Source organism: Protopterus annectens, chromosome 2.part2 (assembly GCF_019279795.1).
Source record: "Protopterus annectens isolate FY-2018-M chromosome 2.part2, PAN1.0, whole genome shotgun sequence".
In the NCBI taxonomy this organism is placed as follows: Eukaryota; Metazoa; Chordata; order Ceratodontiformes; family Protopteridae; genus Protopterus; species Protopterus annectens.
Window position 1 is genome coordinate 72,935,824 of NC_056730.1, and position 26,554 is coordinate 72,962,377.

The following is a 26,554-nucleotide window of genomic DNA, read 5'->3' on the forward strand; positions in this document are numbered from 1 at the left end:
CAGGATAGGGTTTCCCTTTGAACCAACCCGTCATTTATGTCTAAAGTGGTATCCAGGGTAGCTTTAAATCAAGCCATACACTTACCTACCTTTTACCCCAATCCTCAAAACAAAGGGGAAAGGCTCCTACACTCCTTAGACATCCATAGACAGCTACGTTATTATTTGGACAGAACAAAGCCCTTCAGGAAATCAGAACAACTCTTTGTGTCCTATGCTGTAGGAGCTCAAGGGAAGCCAGTTACCAAACAGACAATTTCAAAATGGATAGGCCACTGCATACAGTTTTGTTACTCCTATCATGGAAAATCTGTCCCTTCAGGCATCAGATCCCACTCCACCAGGGCCACAGCTACCTCTGCAGCCTTCCTCAGAGGAGTTCCTACCAAAGATATTTTGGAGGCAGCCACTTGGAGTTCTGTGCATACCTTCACAAAACACTACCACCTGCCTTTATATTCCAAAACTAGAGCAGGCTTTGCCACTGCTGTGTTGCAGGGCATTCTGGCTCATCCCAGTTCCACCTAGTGCCTACCACCCTGTGCGTAGCTTTGGGATTCTACCCATATGTGATTACTGCAGCTGTATGCACGATGAACATAGTACAGTTTTGTACCTACCATAAATGTAGATGTTCGAGTGCTAATACAGCTGCAGTACAGTTTTCCCTCCCTCCTTCCCCTCTTGGTAAAGGCCTAGGGCCTAACCCCTCTTCATACAACCTGATGGGGTTATCCTTCTATGGTATATTTGCTTGCAACTACTGATTTTTTATTATATTGTATTTCATGTATATAAATATAATTTATGTATTGCCTTCCTTATGGGGGCATCTGACATCTGGGGCAAGAAAGACTGAAGAAAATGGCGTCGGCTGTGTCTTATATACCCCTGCCTCACTGACGTCTGGAAAGAAAGCTACAACAACCGACGCCGGACCTAGACTTTGGAATTCGGCCAACCGAGGGACCGCCTGACGGCAGAGAACCCATATGTGATTACTGCAGCTGTATTAGCACTCGAACATCTACATTTATGGTAGGTACAAAACTGTACTTTTTTGAGACTGTGTTTTATAATGTGAAATGGCATGGAAAACCCAGAGAAAGAACAGAAACACATAATGTGTTGTATTAGAATATTGGTACACTGTTGCGCTATGTTACTCTAGTCCTACGTTTACATAAAATGCCCTCATTTACCCAGGCTGCACCTAGCATAAGGGGAATGTACATCAGTGAAATCTGTCAGTCATAGCCCTCCATCTTTGCATTTTCAGGTGTGGGTGAAGTGGAACACAGAGGCACATCTCTAGCAACTATTTTTGAAAGGTCCCTTGGTCTTGGTAATGAGTAGGTGCAGAGTGTTGTATCCCAGGAGCTCTCCCATTGGGTCTGACTGTGGGAGTGAATGGTCAGAGGGTTTCCCACACCCTGAGCCAAATGGTTGCTAAACTGTACTGAGATTACCCTGATGATTCTTTCCATATTTGGGCCTTTGGTTCTTCCTTTGTCAGTGGTGGAATTCAGTGTCTGCTTCAAGTATCTCTCTCTTTAGATTCCTACTAGGACCTATCACTCATTGCCTGAGATTGTATGCATGCAGTGCCCCCTTCCATTATTATTATTCTCTGTTAATCCTTTGTTGATCAAGTTAGTCTCACTTGGCTAGAAATCTGGGGATTTCATCTACTCTTCATGGTATCTTTTACATTCACCTCAGTTGCTACCAACTCAAGCAGGCGGGGCCTCGGTTTAATGTCTTATCGGAAGAATGGCACACTCAGGAGTGCAAAAGTTAATCAGTATGTAAAAAGATAAGTAACAAACTGGGTAACTGGTCGTACTCAGTGTGCGATTCTGAAGGACACCACATTGTCTTTATTTATTTAACATTTGTTTACTGGGAAAGTCCAATTTGGAACAAAGCCAGTTTTCAGCTGAGGCATGGGGAGAAACACCCCAGGTGCATGTCTTTGTAGCATGGTAGGAAACCGGAGCACCTAGAGGAAACCCACACAAATGAAGGGGGACGTGCAGACTTCACACAGTTAACACCCGAGCTGAGAATCAAACAGGAAAACCTCTTGCTGTGAGGCGACAATGCAACCACTGCGACATCCATCTAAATCTAGCATAAAATCACTAACCAAAGGAGTACCTTAGGGTTGTGTTGCTGGACCCCATTTTGCTTAATGTGGTCCTCAATGATATACCAAATACAGACACTTCTGGTTGAAAAAATACACAGCTGACTGCAAGATTGGTACCCAAATAAATTGTATTGCAGATCTGATTAAATTAAATAAATATCTAAATAAATTTAATCAATGGGCAGCTAAAGCAAGTTTGCATTTCAATTATAAAAAATGCAAAGTTATTGAATTTGACAAATGCACCTATGGCAATATAAAAATACATTTGAATATACTTGATAAGATTAGCCAGTTAAAAGACCTAAGCATTACTGTTGAACAAAGGCTGCATTTTAGATGGCATGTCAGTGTTGTCAAGTATAATACTTTGAAACAAGCAGGGCTCGTTCTTCATACTTACAACACAAGAAATAACTTATGTTTTAAAAAACACATTTACACATCTAGTCAGACCTGTAATCTGATATATAGGTTCATAGGTAGGTACTAGGCTATCGGCCCTGAGGCCTATACAAGCCCAGGCAAAAAGGTACCCTGGCTTTTCGTTTTGTACTCTATCAATGTCAGAAATCACAACTTTAGAAACTGGGCAAAGACTATACACTAAAAAGGTAAACGGTTTAAATAACTGTCATAAATGGGCTGGATCTCTGTACTGTTCTGTATAAATTAATAAGGGGCAGTTATGCTTGGCCTTCAAGGCCAAAATAAATGTTGAACTTAGAAATGAAATTGGGTTGATTATAGATGAACTATACCCATAACTAAAATGTAGAGTATATTATGTTATAGTGAATGGCAGAGCAGTTAAAAGGGACAGCTTTGTGGCACATTTAATACCAGGAATATGGAACAAACTTCCCATCTATGTGAGAGACACTAGCACATTAGGCAGATTTAAGTATAGACGAGGTAAATAAATAGGAGGTAACAGGTATAAAGCTAGTAGGTAAATAGGAGGTAACAAGTGTAAAGCTAGTATGTAAATAGGAGGTAACAAGTATAAAGCTAGTATGTAAATAGGAGGTAACAAGTATAAAGCTAGTATGTAAATAGGAGGTAACAAGTATAAAGCTAGTATGTTAGAGACTGTACTATTGACCATTTAGAAGAGAAGGTTTGCAGGGGATAAATAAAACTATGAAACTGCTACTTCAGGCAGATCCATATTAGCAAGTTATACTGTTTTTTTGCTTATCCTTGTATTGTTACATTATTTTAGATCTCACTTTTGAAAAAAAAAATGAAAATCCATGGTTAAAGTAGCTTTTGCTTTCTTGTTAAATCAGGCTCTGTAGTTAAAGCAATTTTCCTCAAAAAGATTAAACAAGAGTGAATGTATTTGCTTAGATGTTAACTTATAAACACCCAAATAAGTATTGCATGAGGCATGAGCCTGCCATTTTAGTGGTAGCTGCTTGTATTATAAGCTGCAGGTGCAGGATTATTAATCTTCTATTTCTATCACAATGGGTGATTTTGATGTTCCCTTCTGAAGGCCTTACATACTTCTCATCTTTGGACCCCGAACTACTGATATTTCAGTGACGATCTATTCGACAACTTTGACAACATGGCAAACTAGATAAGTGCCTTGTTTGCAAACCTGCTTAAAGCTCTGAAGTATTTTATTAAACAAACATGAATGTGCATAATTACAGTTGTTTTGGTGACTGAGTTTTCTTTATCCTGTTTTTACTGTAACTCTTAACACCTTGTGTGACAGTCGTAGGAATTTCACAGAGTATGTGTGACGGTCGTAGGAATTTCAGTGAGTAGAACACCACACTTATTATTCTTTGTAATTTCAGTACTGTTTTAAAATCTTTACTTGACAGATTCTTTCCCAGCTTGGAGAGATGTACCAGAATTTCAGAAAGTAAGAATACAGAAGGTGGTGAAAGTGTGTTGACAAGCACGTGGTTGGGGATCTGTACCAGGCATTCCTGGTCATAATTGCAACTCTCACTCCCTAGTTTCCCTTAGTACAATTAACTTTTTTTTTAATTTCTGCAGTTGCTGTTGTTTAGAATAGAAGATATTAAATGTTATCTTTGTCCTGTACAAGCTACAAGGATGTATACTTATCTGACTCCATGGCAATGCAACAGTCACTCTTACAGAGGTGGAGGGTAGACATCTTTATGTTTACAGACCTTGCTGCTTTTGATTTGTGGAAGAATTCCTATTTCTTACTTAATCCGTATAGTTAATTGATTTGCTTAACCCTTATAATTCAGTGTTCACTCTTTTGTCGGATAGGAACGCCCAATACCAATTCACATAGGTCACAATATGTGTGACTAGTAAAATATAGCAAAGCTTTTTTCACTGGTGGTCTAGGGATCAGAAGTTGATCAGGTCTGGCAGCTAGGAACTTAATTTGTTCAACATTCAGCTTCTTGGCACAGTCCTGAAGTGGTGGGCTGGATAGGGAATTGGTTAGCTGATAGGAGGCAGAAGGTTCATAGGTGTGCACTAGGCTAATGGCCCTGGAGCCTTTACAAGCCTAGCCCATAGGATTACCCTGGTGGTAATAGGTGGCAGTTATTGTTCAGTGAAATCAAATCTGAAGTGAATTAGTGTAACAGTTGAATGGGTGCTGTGAAGTGAGAAGCCATTATTTGTTTATTTTGATGCAATGTGACCTACTGCTTGGACTTGTAACTCTCAACATTTTTATGTTAGACGCTCCCTTTTTGACTGAGAATGAAAGCTGACTGGTGTTTTTTGGCACCAGGATTCAGTTGAAGTGAATGCATATAGATGTCACCTCCAGCCCCGTCATATTCTAATGTAAACTGCAAGATAGAAACGTAAATGGTATTTGGGGTTAATTGTAGGAAAGGTGCAGGCATATGCACTTTGGTGTCAGCATGAGGCAGTAACTCAAATGTTAGAAGGATAAAAGGAAAAGATGTGGATGTTATTATTGCCCTGGCTAAATTATACTGTGCACTATATGAGGACATTAGCAAAGGTAGCAGAGTGCTGGGAAGCCTTGTCAGGCGTCAACTCCAGAAGTGCAGATGTCATTGCCCCACTCTGTAGGGTACTGCAAACACCTATGGAAGTCATAAAGGGAAAAGCAATCAAATTATGAGACTACATGATGGATTCCCATGATGCATAAGGTAGCTGTAGTGCAGTTACACATTAGTGGAAGTAGAGAGGTGTAGTACAGACACACACTGCCTCACTAGTGTGCAGGTAACTGGAAGGGACTTTAAGAGAATATGGAAATGTGAACTTGGAGAGGCAACAGTAGCAACTTGGATGAATTTAAGGCTGACATTGCAACGTTTTTTTACTTCGGGGGTTGAGGGTTGGCGTAATGGTTAATGTGTTTGCTTTACAAACAAAAGGTGCAAGGTTTGATTCTCAAATGGGAAAATTGGTTAGACTTAAAATGGCCCACAATGGAAGTTAGTCTAGTACTGACGTATGAACCTATGCAATCCTTAGCAAAGTTAACAGCCCATAAAAACAGGGATGATAACATAAAGTGCCTAGAAAGTGATTTACTTGCTAATAAAAAGCAGATACTGATTCATGCACTTCAAAACCATGGGTGAAGTATTGTTTGTAGGCCGCACACCCTCTGAATACAGTTATTAGCAAGGCCAGTTTTCCCTTAGCTTAGAAAGGAATTGTCCTATCCTACTTGGCATCTCAAAAATTTTCCATGCCAGCTCTGTGTTAGTAGCCACATGATTCAGAGTATTTGGGCTTATAAAGTCACCATTTCTATTATTCTCTTTACAATGAATTTTACAAGGCAACCTCGAGTGGACCTTAAACATTCAGTGGAGCCAGTGCTTGGATCCGTTATTGGGCCAACAAGCATTTTCAAGACATGTCAGATGCACATAACTTGCTCTTGATATCAGCTTTTCCCTATGCAGATTTCATGCCCCAATCTCTAGATGACTGTCACCACAGATGTGTCAGCCCTAGGGTTGGGGGAGCATTATCTTGAGTGAAAGGTCCATGGCGATTGGTCACAGAGTAAGGTCAGCTTGCATATCACTGTCCTGGAGATGAAGGCAGTTCTTTTTCTTTGTAGGTATTTGTCGATTCCCTTTCTCTAGTGCTTACTGACATACACTGAGTCAAAATGGAGGTGATGTGGTATATTTGCAAACAAGAGAGTACTTGCTCCTGTCCTCTGTGATGAGTGGGTATGAGATTATGGAAATAGACCATGCCTTCTGACCACTTTCTGATGTATGCATTCCTGAAGAAGCCAGCTCCATGCTAAAGAGACTCTGACAATGTTTGCTGATGCCTCGCAAGTAGACGTTTTGCTTAATGGTGGTGTTGATCCCTTTTCCATTGAGAGGGAAAGAATCACTGTGATCTGCTTGCCTCCCCAGGAAACCCCAAATGCAGTGGCTTATTATCTTCCCTAAGCCCCTTTCAGGATGCAGAGCTACTGTAGTCCAGGTGTGGCATGCATGCAGTTCTTTATGCCTTTTTCTTCTTTCTCTTATTCCTAGATTTCTGCACAAAACAGGACTGAAAAATGCCAGGGTCATTCTTGTATCTCTGGTTTGGATAACTAGTCTGGTTTAACCTTGGACTGGCCTCATCTTTTGGCGAAGCATCTCAGGTTGAGGCCCTTTGAGGGCTTCTAACTCAGCAGTTCCATCATGTCTTCAAACTAACTGCTTGGTTGCTCCAATTCTGTTGATGGCCAAGTAACTGGCAGGGTTGTCTAAATTCTTACTTTTATCCACAAATCCCAATTCCGAGAAAAATATTTGGCCCCTGGAAAAGGGGGTGGATCCTTTTTTGGCTCTTTGTTGTAGTCCTAGAACTACCATGAATACATTTTTGATGCTGGCTTCAGTTATGCTTTTATCAAACTTTATATGTCAACCATTTCTCTTACCACCAAGGATTTCTAAACTCCCTCTTGACCTCTTTGAAGGTCTGTGATGCCTTTCTTAACGGTGCCTTTCTTCTTAGACCCCTATTCAAAGATTCTCTTCTGCCACTGAATACTGTCTTGTGTTTGAAGAGTTACTTTACCTCCTTCAAAGACAGCTTCCAGGGAAGAATTGAAGTACTTGTCCTGGAAAACACTTTCTTGGTAGTCATCACTTCAGAAGAATGTATTAGCTTGAGGCTTTGTCTATCAGTCACCCATACATGGTCTAAGACATGGTTGTCCCATGAGCTAATCCTAAATTAATGCCCAGAATAGCTACGGAGGCTAATTTCAGCCTGTTACCCTTCTAGTACCATTTCCAAATTGTAATGACTGTATTTATTGCACTTTATGGATGTGCATAGGCAAGTTTTGGCTTCTACTTTTTTGGTTGGTAAAAGCTGATCTGCAGATATGCTGTTTGATCTTTTTCTCCTGTCCTGTCTTTTAGCTCCTAAGTCCTCTGGAATAGCAATGCCTATTCACAGCTAAGTTCAGAGGGGTCACCTTGATCTGCCCAATCTCCCCTGGTTTTGTTTTTATATGGGCAATTTTTTTTATTTACATTAGGCACTTTCCTAACAGAGGTATTGCCTTTAAGAACATTTTATCCAACACCTGGTCAGTACATAGAAGTTAGTGCTAGCTAATAGTATTGTGTTTTGGAGCTACAGTACTTCAGTTAATTTGGACTATTTACACCTCTTTGTTCATAATTAGTATATGGACTATGTCCCCTTTATTTTAAGTTGCACATTACTGTGCATATCCAGTGTCAGTTTGTTATTAATATTGATTACTATAATGGTTTTGAGGCTACTCTACAGTCATATGGAATACAAAATGCAGTACTTTGTTACTAGGTATAATTAGGGATCTGAAATGTATAGCACTTGGTAAGTGAAGTTAGTGCACTACATTATTAGCTGCACTGACTGCCCTTTATGTATTTTTTTGGAGATTGCGGCTGTGATATGGTGACTAGATTGTTATTTTTATGTAACTTTATAGTATGCTTCTGTGCCTGCATTCCACTTATGAGAATAGATAGTTATTTTTATGTAACTTTGTAGTATGCTTCTGTGCCTGCGTTCCACTTATGAGCAGCTTAGTCTAGATCTGGAGAAAATAGTGACACTCAGCGCTCCGTGGCTGAAGCCTGAGGAAGTGTTATCAGTGCCAAGCAGGTTGAAAGCTGATATCTCAGTCTTAATGTTTGAAGAGGATAGCTTTTACTGCTCATGAGTAATGAGGGGAAAATTATAACTTTTCTGCGTGATGAATGTGTTGACAGCCCCTGATTCCAGTGCCCATTATAGAGGTGCCAGCTGAACATACTGCTGTAGACAATGATAGGTCACTGGTAAAATCAAGGAACTTGTTTCAAAGCATTTGGATAATTTGTTGGACTATACAGTTAAGTTTCCTAAGGCTATTCCTGTGTGTAAGGCTAATACTAAATCTGTTGCAAAGGAGATAGTCTCATTTAAGGACAAGCAAATAAAAATTTCAGTTAATCTTAGTGGCTTTGAAACTGCCCGCCTGTCTTGTAAATTTGTGTTTGGATACTCCTTCTGGGCCCGTCTCATTTGCTCACTGAGTGCAGTGAGATCATATTCTGATTTCAGGCACTCTTACTGTGTACAAAGAGAGCATCTGGGAAAGAGAACAAAAAAAAAAAATTTAAGCTTGTTTCCTGCCTTTCCTATTAAGTGGTATGTAGCCTTCTGAGCCCCCAAGCCCTTCTGTGTTGGAGGGAAGCCTTCTAGCTTAGTTTTGTTTCTTGTAACTAGCCAGTTTTCTAGTTTCAGCACTCAAATCTGTTTCTTTGAACTCAGCACTTGTTCAGAACTCATTGTAAGCACTACATAAGCTGCAAATTACTACAGCACTCAACTTTCCTCACTTGTCTAGTGGAAAGCAGTTTTTAGTACTTAATAAATAAGCACTTATCCAGGCATGTCCAAGGGTCAGCTCCCAGTGATTTCTCCTGTCTACCTGATGAATCTGGGCATCTTGGGGCAATGCAGCAATTGCCTCATGTACACAAACAACCCTCTCCTCCTACCACCCAACACTACAACCTGTGAGAGATGCACTTATAAAGCCAAACTGGAAGCAAAGCTCTCTTCACCCAAGAATGGACTAGACAGTCAAGAGGAGAAGGTATACACTTGCACCACACCACAGTCATCACATAGTCCCTCAAAACCTACACCACCAAAACACACACATAGAAACACAAAACACACACCTACATTCGCGGAGGCTCTCAATAAAAACCTGCCCAAGCATCAGGGACATCCAAAGCATAAACACAAGCAAACTCCACCCCCCAACACAACCCAAATGACACATGGTCCACAAACTCAGTGTGCCACTCAACCACAGCCCATAAGGCATAACAACGTACCCAACACTCCTGTCATAGGTGACTCTATAGACAGGCACACTGATGTTCCACTCACTAGACTAAACAAGGAGAAAGTTGCTGTCAGGTGCCAGGATCTGCCACATAACACATGCACTCAGGTCACTCAACAATAAGTACAAATATGACACTGTCATTGTCCATGTTGGTGTGAATGACCTGAGACGTACCTCCCTGGACTACATGAAAAGAGACATGGAGGAGTTCTCCAATCTTGTATCCCAGGCAGTTATGACCCTAACCCTGAGTAGCATCCTGCCATCACCCAGAATGATACCACAGTACAAGGACAAAATGATTGATTTCAACAATTGGCTAAGCTTCTGGTGTCATTCTAAGGGGATCCAGTATTTGTCTGCCTGGGACGACATGATTGACAGTCCACAATGCTTTGCCAGAGATGGCCTGCACCTGTCGCCCTTAGGATTCCGGATACTGGCTAAGGCTCTTGCCACCCCTATAGTGCCTTTTTTAGGCAAGGTTCAAATGACAAATTCACCACCGTAACAGGTACAAGTGAGCAAAATCTGAGGGTAATGCTACTCAATGCTAGAAGTCTAAACCTCAAAATGCACTCACTCGAGGCACTCCTTAAAATGGAAAACATTGACATCTGTGCAGTGACAGAGACCTGGTTCAAAGCTCCAGAGAGCACCCCTGCATTACCAGGCTTCAATTCATACCACACCTTTCAGCCACTTAACCCAGAAAGAAGCACTAAAGGCGGAGGCGTGTTTGTTCATATTCATTAAGGATATCCACACCTCCAGGCTTGTTGCACAGCATAATGCATCCGAGGTTATCCAAGTGCAACTAACTCTGGGCAAGACCGTAATCCAAATTGTAGCATGCCACAGACCCCCCCCCCAACATGCCCCAGGATTCGCACTACTCATTTCTTGATACACTGGAAAGTATTAGGGTACAACCCAACACCCTAATAATGGGCGATTTCAACTACCCTACCATTAACTGGGAAAACTACTCATGTACCAACTCTTTTGCTCAATGTTTTCTAGAATTCATAAATTCCAACGCTTTGGATCAACTTATTCACACCCCACCAGGGGCAGCAATATCCTAGACCTGGTCATTACCAACATGGGAAACCGGTGTTCTAAACCAGAGGTCAATTCCTCATTGGTCAGATCCGACCACAAGCTAATCAGCCTAGACATCCACATCCCACCCCCAGGCCCAATTAGGGAAACCATCGTAAAAAACTTCTCCAAAACCAACTTCACACTTCTTAAGACAGAAGTGGCAAACTTCATGACACCCATGCAGACGGACAGTAGAGATATGACTGCCGAATCCTACACAAATGCACTTTATAAGCACTTACATGAGTGCATGGATCATGCTATCCCTAATAGAACCATGATGTTATCCTCCAAAAAAAGGAAGCCAATCTGGTGGTCCTCTGCCATAAACAAGCTCTACAACAGAAGAAAGAAACTGTTGCAAAAAAGAGTAAAATCTCATGACTGGAGGAACTCCCTGGTCAACCTCAGTAAGAAGCTGAGATCCCTCATAAAATCCTCCAAAGCTAGTTACGAAAACAAAATTGCTACTGAATCTAAAGACAACCACAAAGCATTCTATAGCTATGTCAAGAATCTAAATGGGAACACTCAGATCTGCTCCGAGTTACAGCACAATGGCACTAAACATACAGAACCAACTGATATTGCCAACATCCTAGCAGATAGGCTCAGTGCTAACTTTACCCCCCTCTCACCCCCTAGAGGGCCCATCTCTATACCGGAAGAATGCAAAGTTCCTATAATCACGGCTGCACAGGTAAAAAACACACTCTCTAAAACCAAGAACACAGCATCCATGGGACCTGACAATATCCCACGCTGCTTTCTACACAAACTACAGAATGAACTGGCACCCTACCTAAGTACCATGTTCAATCATAGCCTCACCTCAGGCTTTGTACCCACTGAATGGCGCACCGCGACTGTTATCCCACTCCACAAAGGGGGAGCCACGACGGACCCCGGGAACTACCGCCCCATTAGCCTGATGAGCCTGGTCTGCAAGGCCATGGAACGTATCATCATGGAACTCATAAACAAAGACATTGGTAATCTCCAAACTCTGGACCCTACCCAGTTTGGATTTGTAAAAGGCAGATCATGTCTCCTAAACCTGATTGACTTCTTTGAAGCAGTCACCAAAGCCATAGATGAGGGTAAAATGGTTCACACAGCTTATCTAGATCTCGCCAAGGCTTTCAACACCATCCCCCACTCTGGAATTATAGATAAGCTCACTAAACCAGGTATAAATCCCTATGTCACAAGATGGGTTGCCAACTGGCTCACGGACGGAACCCACACAGTCCTGGGTCCTCTCCTGTTTGGTATCTACTTCTCTGAAGTGCAGGCCAACACAGAAGGTCTTTGGCTAAAAAGTTTGCAGATGACTGCAAACTAGGAGCCATAATCGAAACTCCTAACGATGTGGACAAACTACAAAAGGGCCTCACTGAGACAGATACCTGGTGTCAAAGCCATGGCCTGAAGCTCAATGCCGAAAAGTGTATTGTCATCCCCTTTGGTAAAAACTCTGTACCCATGAACTACCACATATCTGGTAGTCTACTTAATGCTGAAAATGTGATGAGACCTTGGGACACAGGTGGACAGTAGTCTCTCCTTTGATAATCACATTGCCACAGTTGTCAGGAAATCCTTCTACGTGGCTCATCTCATCACAAAAGGATTCTCATCCAGAAAAAGAGAGGTCATTGTTCCCCTCTACTTATCACTCATTAGACCCATTATAGAGTACAACGCCCCTTTTGGTATGTACCTCACAAGACATCTACAACAACTGGAAAGACCACAGAAATACCTCACAAAGAGGATTACTGGCCTCAAAGAGATGCCCTATGCAGACCGTCTCAAAAAACATCAGCTTTACTCCATCACATATCGCCTACTCAGGGGCGATCTCTGCCTAACATACAAAGCTATGTCAAACCCAGAGCTGCTGGACATGCTCCACTTAAAGAAATCCCAATTTCTCCAAGCTACATGCTCTAGGGACCTAAACCTTGTCACCACAATAAACAGAACATGCTGGAGGGATAGATTCCTGTCCCAGAGACTTCCCATACTCTGGAACAGACTACCTATCTATGTCAAACAGAGCTCCTCATTAGCACTCTTCAAGAAAAATCTTGATGATTGGATGGGAAATGGGAAATTCACCCCGGGGATCACTTCTGTGGCTCTGCTCGACAGGAGCACAGGAAAATAATTTTCTTGGGTGGTGAAAGCCAGGATACATTTTTTGGCTAGGCTTGTATGGGCCCTAGGGCCAATAGCCAAGTACATACCTATGAATCTCCAAACAAATGTTTAGTGGAGTATTTTCATTTTATACAATGACTGCTCAATGCTGTTGAGAAATGAGCACAGTGATTGGACAGCCCAACCAGTGTGCCCATTGTAAATCAAGCATGTACCAGTAGAAAAAATTCTAGCCACTGCAGTACCATTGAGCAACCAGACTTTCTGTTCACATATGCTGGGGGACAGGAAAATACAATAAAAATTAGGAATGTTCTGCAAAACTAAAGAAATAGAAACGTATCTGATTTTCATTGCATTTGTCCACTGTCCCTCATACAATCCTGACTTTTTAAGCATAAAAAAACAGCAATTAAGGTTGCCATCTTCAGTTGTGGCTAAAACTGGACTCAAGCCACACTCCTTGTACCTTCTGTAACCCCACCCATGTGACACCCACTTTCCTCCCATTTCGTGGCATCATCTTCGTGTCAGACGTGGGAGAATACCCTCTTTTTCCGTTTATCATGCATTTCTTCCTGTGGATTTACTGCGCTTAAAAAAAAAAAAAAAAGCATAGTAAATCTGCCGATTTAACAAAGTCTAGTAATCTGTTTCTTTTTTTGAAACAGAAAACTGGAGTTTGCACAGTGTTTTCTGGACTACCAGGCAGGCAATCCGTTTGATTTCCAGATAGTCTGGGAAAACAAAACTGACCGGTGGCAATACTAACAGCAATAGAGTTTCTGGTTTCTCTGTTGCTTCTGCACAGCACTGATGTACTGTGCTAGCTTAGGAACGCAAGTCCCATATGCATGCACAGTATGTCCGTAAACAAAGAAGAACCAAGAAGACTGAAGTGCTGTTAGACAAAGACATTTAGGAAAGGTAAGCAATTTCTTTCTTAAGTAATGTCATTGTTTAAAAGCAATAATGTGCTGTTTGTGGGTAGAAAAATTAAATGATTTAAACTACAGGGTTAAATAGACTGGTAGGAGAAGGCCAGAACAAATGTGCCATTACTAACTTTCTTTATCCATGAAAAGAAGGATAAACCTCTATAGTTTAACAACCAAAACTAGTAGGTATGTTGAAGAAAGAAAGAAAACTGATATCTGTGCCTGAAGTCAAATTAAATGACAGAAATAAAAGATAAGGGGGTTTCTTTTAGGAAAGAAATAATTGTTTTCAGAACTACGTGGCAGAACAGACCTGATTCAACACCATACTGATGCAATTCCAGGGACAAGAGGTTAGCTTAAAACACAGAGTACCAGAATTGCAGAGTGAGGCTGTATGAGACAAAGTCCAAAAAATGCTTACAGTAAGGCTGATGGTCAAAAATCAAGTGCAACAACCCCAGGATGTTACTCTCAACGTCTGTTGGAGCAATGAGCATCTGTATTGATTTTAAGAAGCTGAACAGCGTTTCGGACTTTTGACAGCTGCGCAGTGCCTGTCATTTCTCTCAAGTGTACAGATTTTCGCAGAATATCCAGATTTGTCTCTCATATTTTTGGTATGTCCCTCCTAAAATCTGTACTTTTCTGGCAAATAGCTGAGGATTTAAATCATTAAATAATGACAAACATTTGCGTTTAAGACTCCATATCCTTCAGAAAATTCATGCTAATGCAAAACCTATTATTCTGTCAACTTTCTAAGTTTGTAAGAGCAATATTTAAAATCTGTCCTGCCATCACTGTAGGCTTTATCCAGATTTTTTTTCTAAGAGGTTGAGAGGTATGGTGCCTATGGTTGATAAACCAATAGGAAGGTTGGTTAAGGCTCAATTGTTCACCACATTAGATCTAACAAAGAGATGCTGGTAGGTATGTGTAACAGCTGAAAGTTTCAACTAAGGAAAATACAGTTGTTTCAGCACTAGAGGATTTACTGTGGTATGCTTTTTTTTTTTCATGGTAGGTAAGATTCCCATGCTTCGTCCTATCAGTCTGTCTAATTGTGCACGTCATTGCATTTGATATACAAGGGAAACACTATCACGAGGTACTAAAGGTCATCCTTATCTCTTCTAAGTAGCAGAGAAGGATGTGATCTCCGGTTTCAGACTCTTAATTATCAGGACATGGCTGTTGTCTTAGATTCTTTGAACCCATCAAACTTTCTGATAGAATTTCTGACATGATTGAAGACGCACAGAAGACTTTTACTCATCTAATGTAATCTGCTAAGTAGAAGAGGTTTTCTATTTGGGCAGAACGAGATTATATATTGTCCTGTATAGTTAGTGTGTAGATTATACTAACCTATCTCTGTCAGATATAAGACTTAGGGCTTTTGATATTTTATTGTCTTGGTGCTCGTTTCTGGTATTTCTACCAAACATGACTTCATAGAGGGCAGGAGTGTGACCCAGAATCAACTTGTCAAGCACTCCCTTAAGTCTGGTTCTGTATGCTGTTCTCCTTTAAGGCACCTCTATTATCATTAGGAATTCATTTTCAGGATCAACAGGCTTGGCTGTCTCTTACTAGATGCTACAGGTTTGCCTGCAGGATCTTGTATCTCCAGGCTCTCGTTTTAAAGAAAGTATGTTTGTTTTTTTTACAATAATTGGGTCTCTTAGGATTAACCAGCATCATCTGTCAAAAAAGTTCTCATGAATTACTTGTAAACAATTTCAGTCACCTTACTGTTTTCTTTCATGAAGCAGAAATAAGGGGTGAGAGAGCCCTTCACTCACTGATTGTGCACTGTCAGCTTGTATGTTAATTGAAGCCTGTGCATAAGTTTTTGAACATGGAACAGCTCTTTGTTGCAAGAACAGAAGAGTTAAGAAGTGAAGCCTTTCTAGGTGAATTTGTAATTGTGTGGTCTTTTTCTATGAGCTGTTGCACTGTCCTTGGAGAATGCTGCTGTCAGAGACCATTCCACCAAGGGTTTTGCAGCTTCCAGTACTTGTTTCAGAACTTTTTAAGTTGTAAGTGGTCTACAGGCTGTTGCTTGATATGAGAACACTAACATCACTGTTACTCGGGCTTTACAGTTCAAGGGTACAGCTGTTTATGTGTTAGTACTCTCTCTGCAGGGGAGCAGTTTGCATTTGCTAGAGAGTATAATGTTTTGATGCTGTCCAGAATTATAGGCTTCTGGGAGAAGAGTGGGGTAGCTTTCCACTCTCTCTTGCCAATTTCTTTTCCCCAAGGGTGTTTTTACTTTGGAGTAAGAGTAATAACATAGGGAAAGTATTGGGGACAAGTGTTCCCTTCATAATGGTGCAGGGGACTTCCACCTCCTGCAACAAATGAAGGAGTTTTTTGGTTCTTCTACTTTTACTTCATTATCTTGTCTAGTTCATTGTCAGATACATCTGTAGCAAGCATATATGTACTCAAGCTCTTGGGTTTGAGCTCTGTTTGCAGGGATTTGTGAAATGTTACACACCTTTGATAACTCCCAGTAGATCCATTTGAGAAATTTGTGCCACAGCCACACAGTTGTCAGGACAGAATTTCACCTATTCCTTGGGCCATGGCATCAGGAATCCTTTTAACACTTTGAAGTTACAAACCTTGACCTTCTGACTGATGGGTTGAAAAGTATGCTTTTGTTTTTCCTTTAATTTTGTTTTACCACTGTGATTTGGTTGCTCTTTTTGCACTCCTGTTACTGTTTGTGTACACTTGTGTGTTAATATTCAGTTGTTTACCTAAATGTATTTTTCTTGTTTTTAACAGCTGGCAGTCCAGTAGTAGATGGCTGCTGCACCACAGCTCAGAATGGCATTGAGACAGATGCAGAAGAATATACTTTGATGAGCATCGACGCAATTATTAATGGAAAGGTAGCAGACAGAGTGTCTAGTCTCTCATACAATTTACAGATTTTAGTCATAACCACTAGTAAAGAAAATAACCAATTTTTTTTCTACAGGAAGGGGTTTTCCCTGGTTTAATCCCAACCTTGAACAATTATCTTGCTAATATGGAAGTAGACGTGGACACAAGGTGTACCATCTTAAACTACCTAAAGCTAATAAAAAAACGTGCTTCAGGTAAGTGTTGGAGTTGATGGGGTAGTACGGAAACCAGTTGTAATCTAAACTGCTGGCTGTCTTTGGTACTGTTTTTCATGGCCAAAGTTTGTCTAGTGATTTGATGTAAATGTCGGAGAGAGTCAAGGTATCAAGTTAGGGCAGAATGAGTGGTCAGAAGCTTGTTGTACTTCCAGTGGCATAAGTTCTAGATCTGCAATTAAGCAACACTAGTCTCCATGCAAACCAGTGGTAATACTTCTGAGGCTGCATATAATTGTGTTCGATTTCATGTACAGGGCCACTGGAACCTCCATTCATAGCTCATCTTAGGCCATACTTTATAAGTCATGATAGAACATAAATCTGGCATAGAAAGCCTTCTGTAGCTTCTAATTGTTGTGATATCCACCATTCTGGTATCCCCAGATTTCCATAATTTTTCTATCATTCAGAGACTTGCTTAGCCAATGTGCTGCCTAGGTCATTTCTACCGCTTGCATTTCTTTCGATCATAGGGAATTGTGGTAATGCTCATATACTTCTGGTTCCTCCCCAAGCAAATCCTGGTGCTACTCTCATAAATGACATGGCATATGGGTTGTATATATTTTTTCTGGTTTATGTATTACAACTGATTATACTTTGTAGACTCTGTAGCTTTCTTTCCAATCTTGTCAGTGCCTTGTACAATGACTTCTTACATCTGCAACAGTATGTAATCTGTTTCTACAATACAAAGAACAAACCTCCACTCACTACGTCCCATAACAACAAAAAATAATGAAAAAAATACAAACCCACTGTTTCAAAGACAAGTGTTGATTTTAGGTGGAATTATTCATGTTTTGTTATAACTTTTATAATAATTTTAACAATATTATATGTACAATATTATGTTTTGAATTTAGGTGTAGTATTATTATTGTATTTATAATGTTAGTATGACTTAGCAGCTGATGCTTTTGAAACAGGAAATTACGTTTCTACGTTATTTTCCTATATGACATTTGGTTCTTCTGTGTGATGACTCTGATGATGTCTTAACCCATGTATACAAAGGCAAAAGCACTTAGTCCTGTTTAAATTGTTTTTATCATGTTTGGTTTATTAAAAGATGCTGGTCCATACAGTACGAGCTGTGGGTTTGTATTTTTTCATTATTTTTTTGTTTCTACAATACAATTTTTCTGTAAATATATTGAAGTAACTTTTCACATCCATATGGCATCAATAATGGCTCTTTTTTTCTGTGTAAGCGCACTTACACTCGCATCCTGTAAAAGCTGTGGGCCCAGTAGCAACTGTTTTAACTTCTTGCAGAATCACTACCATTCTGACTGGCTTCTGCTTCTAATATGATTGACCTATTCACATCCAAATACTTTTAACGTGGATGTATGATTTCCTAACTTCAAGCATTGCAAAACTGAATTATTATTTTTAGTTTCTAACTACAAATATTTCAAAATAGACTTCTTTTCTTCATTTCCATTCTACGTCATTGTCTAATGGCAAATTCACATCTGTTGTGTTCAGAATAAGCTTTGAAAGATGATGTTTTATTTAACAGGAGTGTTACACTTCTGTTTTATTCAGGTTGAGGTTATTATGTATTGGAGTCGTCACTACCTTTGTCATTCTCCAAATATGTTCTTGGGTCTATATTAGATCACCAAATGCTTAAAAAAGCGAACGGTGATTAATCGACCCTATGCAAGCGAAAGCTTACAATTTCGAACTGTCAGAACAGCAATTTTTTTCCTAGGGGGAAAAAAATCGCTGTTTCAACAAAAAAAATAAATAAAATACTTTAAACATTATATTAAGTGGTGGGCTGCGCCCCCTACACCCCCTACTTAAATATTCCAACTCTGAGACTGCACTACAGTGCCAAAAACGGCAAAGCAACGAAGCAGCCAAGCAAATTCTTTCCCCAGGGAAAGAATTTGCTTAAAATCCGTTTCGATATTTTGCAGTTTCAGGCTTTTGAGTTCAACCAAAATGCATTCGAATGACTACGTCTTCGGTCTTCTAATAGGGAACCTATGTTCTTCTCTGGTATGACTCTGTGATAGCCAGTCACTAGATGTATTATCAACACAAGCCCCTCAGTGGTTTGTGCAGCAGCTGTTGGAAATATTTGTTACTTGTAAAATGCCAAGTGGAAGATATAGAAATCTGTACTTCCCCAAGGTGAATTAAAAGTACACAGCTTGCTTCTTTTCTCGTCAAGTTTTATTTACCTAAATTTTGTTTTGCATTAATCACAGAAAGATATGCTCCTGGTAGAACAGTAGATATTGCTCTTTTATTATGACTTGTGCATTTATGAAATTTATCTGGTGTCACAAAAGTAATCATGCTGTTTGACTCATTTTGTAGCCTCATTCTTGGTCATTTTATTTGCAGTTACCATCTTCTGAGTTCTGCTGTGTAAAGCTATTAGAGTTTTCCTTGAAAGGTCCAGTACTGGTAATGCTGCTGTATTTGTTTGAATATGATAAACCTCTGGTGAATGCCCTGTTATATTTTCATGTCATTTAAATAAAACAGCAGACTGCACATTTCTGGTCCACACTATAATTGTAGTGACCACAAGATAGATATCTTTTACAGTGTGTACAGTGAGTTTTGTAGTTCATATTCTAATGTTCATACAGAAGTGTTTTGTAACCCTTCAGTTTTACATAATGGTCAGAATAAGGAAACTGTTTACCCAGTAATTGCATCAGACTTTTGACTTTGCGACCCAGTACATTGAGCAGACGTCTACTTACAGTCTGCACCATTGTCTAGTCTAAACACCATGCTTTGAATATTAATTTTAAGCATTACTTACCAGATTTCTTACTAATTTTCTGGCCATGACTTATCTATGATTTATCCTGCTTAAAATTAAATTTGTGAAATAAATAAATCAGTTTGTGCACATTCTCAAACAAATCATACTTGCAGAAAACTCATTTTCATAATTCTGCTCTTGTATATTCTTCGCAGGCAAAGAAGGGGTATAGCCACCTGCTTCTAGATGTTTGAGCCTGTCTGACCTACTGCATGCACACATTGGTCAATCACAGTCGCTGTCAATCAAATATTGCAGCACAAGAAAACAACAGCCCTCTGTTATAGGCATTATCCCCATACCCTCCAGGAGAAGAAAGGTGTAGCCATCTACTGCTGGAGGTTCAAGCCCCTCTGACCTACTACACTCACACTGGCACATAAGTTTATGGGCTCCCCCTGTTGGTAGCTATGGTCAAAGAAGGAAATGCCTGTTAACAGATATTTCTGCAGTGTTTTCTTAGTGTTCTGGTTGATGCCTGCCTACACCTTCTTTCTGTAATGGTAAAAGAAAAAGTCTTTGGTGTGAACTAAGAGAAAGGTCCATGAATATTATTATTATTATTATTATTATTACACTTTTAGCACATCCCATTTAGCACTGACTTCCCTTGCACCATATTTACTCTGCTTTTTTTATTTTATCAAATTTCCCAAGGCATTTCAGGAAGGAAACTATCTGATTTGGAATACTCCTTGCAAGCGCATAGCTGCAATCTAATTCTAAGCATTGAAAACAAAGGAAGTTCTTCTCAGCAAAAAAAAAAAAAAAAACTATTTGTTTACTGTTTTACTTCCATCCTATCTTTGTACCTTCAGAGACAATGGCTTAATGTACCTGCATGAACTGATTAGCTCCCACTGATGTGCAAGCTCCGGCCCGCTAAATTCCCCTTCCATCTCCAGTTTCCCAGCCACTCCCCCCAAATCCTGTAATTTATTTCCATCAGTCTTCTCCCATTCTTCACCCTCTCATCTCTACACACCTCCCTTATCATAACTTATATTCCCTCAGTCTATAATGTCATAATTTTCCACTTAAGGTAACACACCTCATTCTGCATTGCATGTTTGAGTTTTGCCAAATAATAGCTCTTAAGGTCTGGTAAACACGGTTCTCCCTGCCCTCATGCTATAACACCAGTCGCTCCTATTGTGCTGTAGATTTTTTATCCTCCCATAAAAAATTCTTTGTTTCCTTATTAATTTTTCCCATATGGCTTTATCTTGTCTAGTAAAAAAAAAAATGCCTAACCTGTGTAAAGTGCACATGGAACTAAAAACATTTTTACTTCAAACAAGTAAATCCATACTTCCACCAAAACTAAAGTTGACAGACTTTAATTTCAGCCAGTACTAAAGTTGACAGACTTTAATTTCAGCCAGTACTATATTCTATACATGGGCAACTGAAGCTTCATTAAAATAACACATTTTATTAATGCATTGAAAAACACAACTAGCGCTTTGGCTATTTGCCTTCGCAAGTTTCTAAAAACATACAAAAATCCTTACTTAAATAAAGCAACTAAAGTACTGCAAACCTATTCAAATTCTGCAATAGGAAAACACCATTAATTAATTACTCATTCAAAGTGGAAATTTTAAGACATTCATTGATTCATATAAATGGGAAACCAGAAAATGCAAGACTATGTAACCATTCTAACAGAATACTTATATAATAAATATTGTATAAGTTAGTTATTCAAACCATTTGGCTGAAGCATATTATACAAAACATAAACCATGCCTCTCTTTTCAAACAAACTAAAGAAACAGTAAAATTAAGTTCGGGGAAAACTAAGGACGTATAAGAGCTGCAGTTGCCAGTCTGTAACATTTTTTACTGGCTGCCGTTTGCTATCCATATCCATTACAAACATTCAAACATCCTGCATTCTCTAAGTTTACTGACCACTTTTTCCATAAGTTTGTTCCACATTTCTTTTGCTGCTTGATGCGACTTTTTTCTCCACTCATATGCTCATGTATTGTACCTTCTGGTGCCCCCATAAATAGGGGTACCTTTGTACTAGTTCATAAACGTACGTAATCACCTTTCTCTCTTTTTTGTTTCATTTAACGTAGAAGTAGTAACAGTACCATGTATGTGACAAGTTGATGGCTGATTGCTAGGTTATGGATGCTAGATAGAGTTCTGAAGGTGTAGCTACTGGAGTAATTGAGGTCTGGAGAGTTCTCTGTAAAGGTTACTACTGAAATAATGAAAGTAAATGCAGCTGGGGCATACGATAGGTTGGTAAAAGAGAGAGAGAGAAAAAGATGAGGCAGTTGTTGCAGATAAATGCAGAATCATGACTTGCTCTAGATGAAAACGTTTAAGTATTCTGGTGTGGAAGCAGAGCAGAGGTGTACAGTTAGACCTGATATGGCTGGACACTAAGGGCCTGACTGAAGGACAGCTGAGGAGACGGACGAGAAAGCAATGAGAGGATTAAAGTAGGATTGTTGTCCTGTAGTTGAAAATATTTTTGAATGAAATAAAGTAGAAAAATGTGTTGAAATGTTAATGCATTTGAAGTACATTAACTCATGCGCTTGGTACTGAATTTTAGTTAAATGCCCAGTCCTTATAATTGCTACTGTTATGAGTTCAAAACTGTATTAAATGTAAAAGGTGGTATTACCAGAATTGTTACAGGTTAATCCTTGGACTATTTATGCAGTCATAACTCAAGATTTAGAATGCAGAAATCACAGTAGGGTAGTTATGCAACATTGTTTATAAAGTAGTACAGATTACGTATTGCCTGGATGCCAGTGAGAAGATGCAAGTAACTATCTTGGCTTCCTGAATGATGGCGCCACAGTATGGCTCTCACCTCTGTGGTTGTGTAGATTCCCTACACTGTGAAGTAATGAAAGGACTTAAATCCATTTGGGGGAAGCTTCATGGTCTGCAGGTATGGTGGCAAAAAGAACGTAAATAATTGTATGGAATACAGACTTTCTTATGGAACGTGACAACATGTTTCTTGATTTTAGGTTTATTCTGGTAGTAGTTTTATGTCTGCAGAGTGATGTCTTAAGTCAGGGTTGTCTTCAGTAATGACTGTATACTAACAGAAAGTGGACTTTGGAAAAAAATATTGTTAGTGCATCTGTTTCTGAGCACTGAATTGTCGTCTGTCACATATTCATTGTGTGTAGACATGACTTCCTATGGAAATGTCATCAGTTCTAACTCCAAATGCCAGTATACAAGAAGAAAAAAGAGCAAAAATGCAAGAAAAGAGAAAATATTGAACATCACTCTACTTTTGATGTATGTGTGGGGTGGAGGCAAGCCCTCCACACCCCCAGAACTTGTATATATCAAATCCAATACTGCCATATCTCAGAGAAAAGGGAATACTCTGAGAAGTGGCTATCTCAGACTTAGCATGTGCAAGTCAGTTGCCATTCAGTCTCCATATTGTTGGACATGATAAAGCTAGTCCTGGTGTTTCAAACAGTTACCATTTAGGGCATTGCATAATTTGCACAGGGCATCACTTTAAAACAACAACCTGAAGATCAGAGGAGTATATTCTCAGGTGCTGCAGTTAAATCTTACCTTTACAAAGAGCTTAGTAATACTGACTTGCATTATATCGTAGGGTAAGTGTGCATGCATGCCTGCATATATATATATATATATATATATATATATATATATATGACATACACACACACACACACACACACACACACACTGGATATCAAAAGTGTACACACCCCTGTTAAAATGCCAGAACAATGAGACCACAAGAAATCATTTCAAAACTTTTCCCACCTTTAATGTGACCTATAACCTGTACAATTAAATTGAAAATCAAATCTGTTAGGGGGAAAAATATCAAAAATGTACAATAAGCTAGTTGCATAAGTGTGCACACCCTTCAACTAATACTTTGTTGAAGCACCTTTTGATTTAATTACAGCATATAGTCTTCTTGGGTACACATCTGCCATCAATTAAAGAGACTCTGATTAACCCCAAATAAAGTTCAGCTGTCCTAGTAGGATTTTCCTGACATTTACTCAGTTGCCTGCTACAGCAAAAGCCATGGTTCACAGAGAGCTTACAAAGCATCAAAGGGATCTCATTGTTGAAAGGTATCAGTCAGGAGAAGGGTACAAAAAAATTTCCACAGCATTGGATATACCATGGAACACAATGAAGACAGTCATCAAAAAGTAGACAAAATATGGGGCAACAGTGACGTTCCAAAGAACTGGACTTCCCTCCAAAATTGACAAGATGAAAAGTGGTCAGAGAGACTGCCAAGAGACGTACAGCAACACTGAAGGAGCTGCAGAAATTTCTGGCAAGTACTGGTTGTGTACTACATGTGACAACAATCTCACGTATTCTCCATATGTCTGGGTTATGGGGTAGGGTTGCTAGATGGAAGCCTTTTTCTTACACAGATAAACATCCACCCCGGGCTAAAATTTGCAAAATAATACATCAAGTCTCGCAAAACCATATGGGAAAATGTGTTATGGTCTGATGAGACCAAGGCTGAACTTTTTGGCCACAATTCCAAAAGGTACGTTTGGTGCAAAAACAACATTTCACATCACCAGAAGAACACCATCCCCATGGTGAAGCATGGTGGTGGCAGTGTCATGCTTTGGGGTTGCTTTTCTTCAGCTGGAACTGGGACTTTAGTCAAGGTGGAGGGAATTATGAACCGTTCCAAATACCAGTCACTTCTGGCCCAAAACCTTCATACATTCAAATCAACAAAAGAATGACTTCAACATAAGAAAATTAAAGTTTTGGAATGGTCCAGCTAATGCCCAGACCTAAACCCAATAGGAAATCCGTGGGGTGACCTGAAGAGGGCTGTGCACAAGAGATGCCCTCGCAATCTGACAGATTTTGAGTGCTTTTGCAAGGAAGAGTGGGCAAATATTGCCAAGTCAAGATGTGCCATGCTGATAGGGTCTGTATCACTTTGAAACGGCAGACGTTCGAACACCATATGTTTGAACTTCTAACCTCGAAGTGCAAAACCATTGAAGGCTTAGAACAGCGATCCCCCCCCCCAGGAAAAAAAATCGCTGTTCCAAGAAACACACACACAACACAAGCACACCAGAAAAACCGCAATCCACACACATACACTTAAAATCCTACACTAAACTGTACATACACTACTATCTATCCACTTACCTTAAGCCAAACCCTAACCTAAGGTCTGTCACTATCGCACACTCACCTGACCCGTGCCCTAACCCACCTATCCCACCCTAATCCTAAAGTCTGTCACTATCGCACACCCACCTCACCCGCGATCTAACCCTAACTCACCTAACCCGTGCCTTAACCCTAACATCCACACAATCGCACACTTACCTGAACCCGACCCGTAATTTTCCACCACAGTCTTGAAAATAGCGAAGCCACAGAAACGGCCCACCGAATTCTTTCCCTGGGAAATAATTTGGTGTTCCGCAGCTTCCCGATAACCAGTTTTCGAACTTCACAGTTCGAACATATGCTGTTCGAACTGCTGAAGTTTCGACTAACTGATAGGAACCCATGCTGATAAACACCTACCCAAGAAGACTGAATGCTGTGTTAAAGGGTGTGCACACTTAGGCAACTAGCTTATTGTACATTTTTTATTTTTTATGTTTTTCCCCCTAATAGATTTGTTTTTCAGTTGAATTGTACAGGTTATAGGTCACATTAAACGTGAGAAAAGTTTTGAAATTATTTATTGTAGTCTCTTTTTTTTATATCACAATAACCTGGCATTTCAACAGTGGTGTATACACTTTTTATATCCATTGTATGCATGTATTTATGTGTGTGTGTGTGTGTGTGTGTGTGTGTGTGTGTGTGTGTGTATACACACACACACACACATATATATATATATATATATATATATATATATATATATATATATATGTATGTATGTATGTATGTATTTATTTATTTATATATATTTTAATTGCATCTATATTGATACATCTCAGATCATTTAATCTAAAACTCGGAACATTGAAAAACACATTGTGAACACACCTCTCAAACTCTTTTTGCAAGAAGGCTAGAGAAAGTCCAAAATAATGGGGGAATAAGGTCCAAAAATAGGGGCAGATTGTAAATATTGTTCTCATAAACTTAGAAAGTTGCTGGATATGAACTTTGAAACTCAAATGTCTGCCAGTGTTTAGTGACTTCAGTCCTTGGTGATTTGCCAAAATATCACAAATTTTATGAGGAACAGGCCAAAAATGTGAGGCAAAAATGTGGGTAATCGAAAGGTTTGATTGGGGGAAAATGTGCTTTTTCAGGGGGGCAAGCCTCCCTGCACCCCTCTCATCCCCCTGTTAATTATTTATTCCAACTCAAAGTCATACAACAGTGGGAAAAACAAGCGCCCATAACCCGTGGTGTGAGTTCTCCCAAGAAACACTCACATTTCAGCATACATATAGCTGTGTGAGTCTAACCCACCATTCACTTGCACCAACATCGTAAAACTAAATGTACCTGGTCCAAAAAAAATACATTACTCTATGAAACATCGATGTAATACTTAAAATCCAAAATTATAGCAAATATATTTAGTCCAAATTTACTTAAACCATATGACTAAACTATATTTAGACCAAATCAAATGCGTGGAACCCTATATTGTTGCAGTCTGTGAGAGAGAACACTCTCTTTCATTTGTTTTTCAGCCTGCCAGCTGCTTTCTGTGCGTGATTGAATTACTGCACGGTTTGAGAATTTGCGCTTACCTCGCTGCTGTGCATTCTCAGAGTTGGTATATATAATTAGCAGTAGATGCGAGGGTGGAGGGTGAACACAGGGAGTCTTGCCCTTCCTGCATAAAACTTTTTTAATCTGTCTTTT

General features: G+C 39.7%; 1 protein-coding gene across 1 annotated transcript in view; it reads left to right on the plus strand.

Annotated features, from left to right (window-relative positions):
• The window catches only part of GCLC (glutamate-cysteine ligase catalytic subunit), a gene marked incomplete in the record, with an annotated part of 1,017,552 nt that overhangs the window by 976,045 nt on the left and 14,953 nt on the right, over positions 1–26,554 (plus strand). The window contains 2 exon segments of the mRNA XM_044063752.1: positions 16,529–16,635; positions 16,725–16,845. Coding sequence (XP_043919687.1) covers positions 16,529–16,635; positions 16,725–16,845 — 228 coding nt within the window.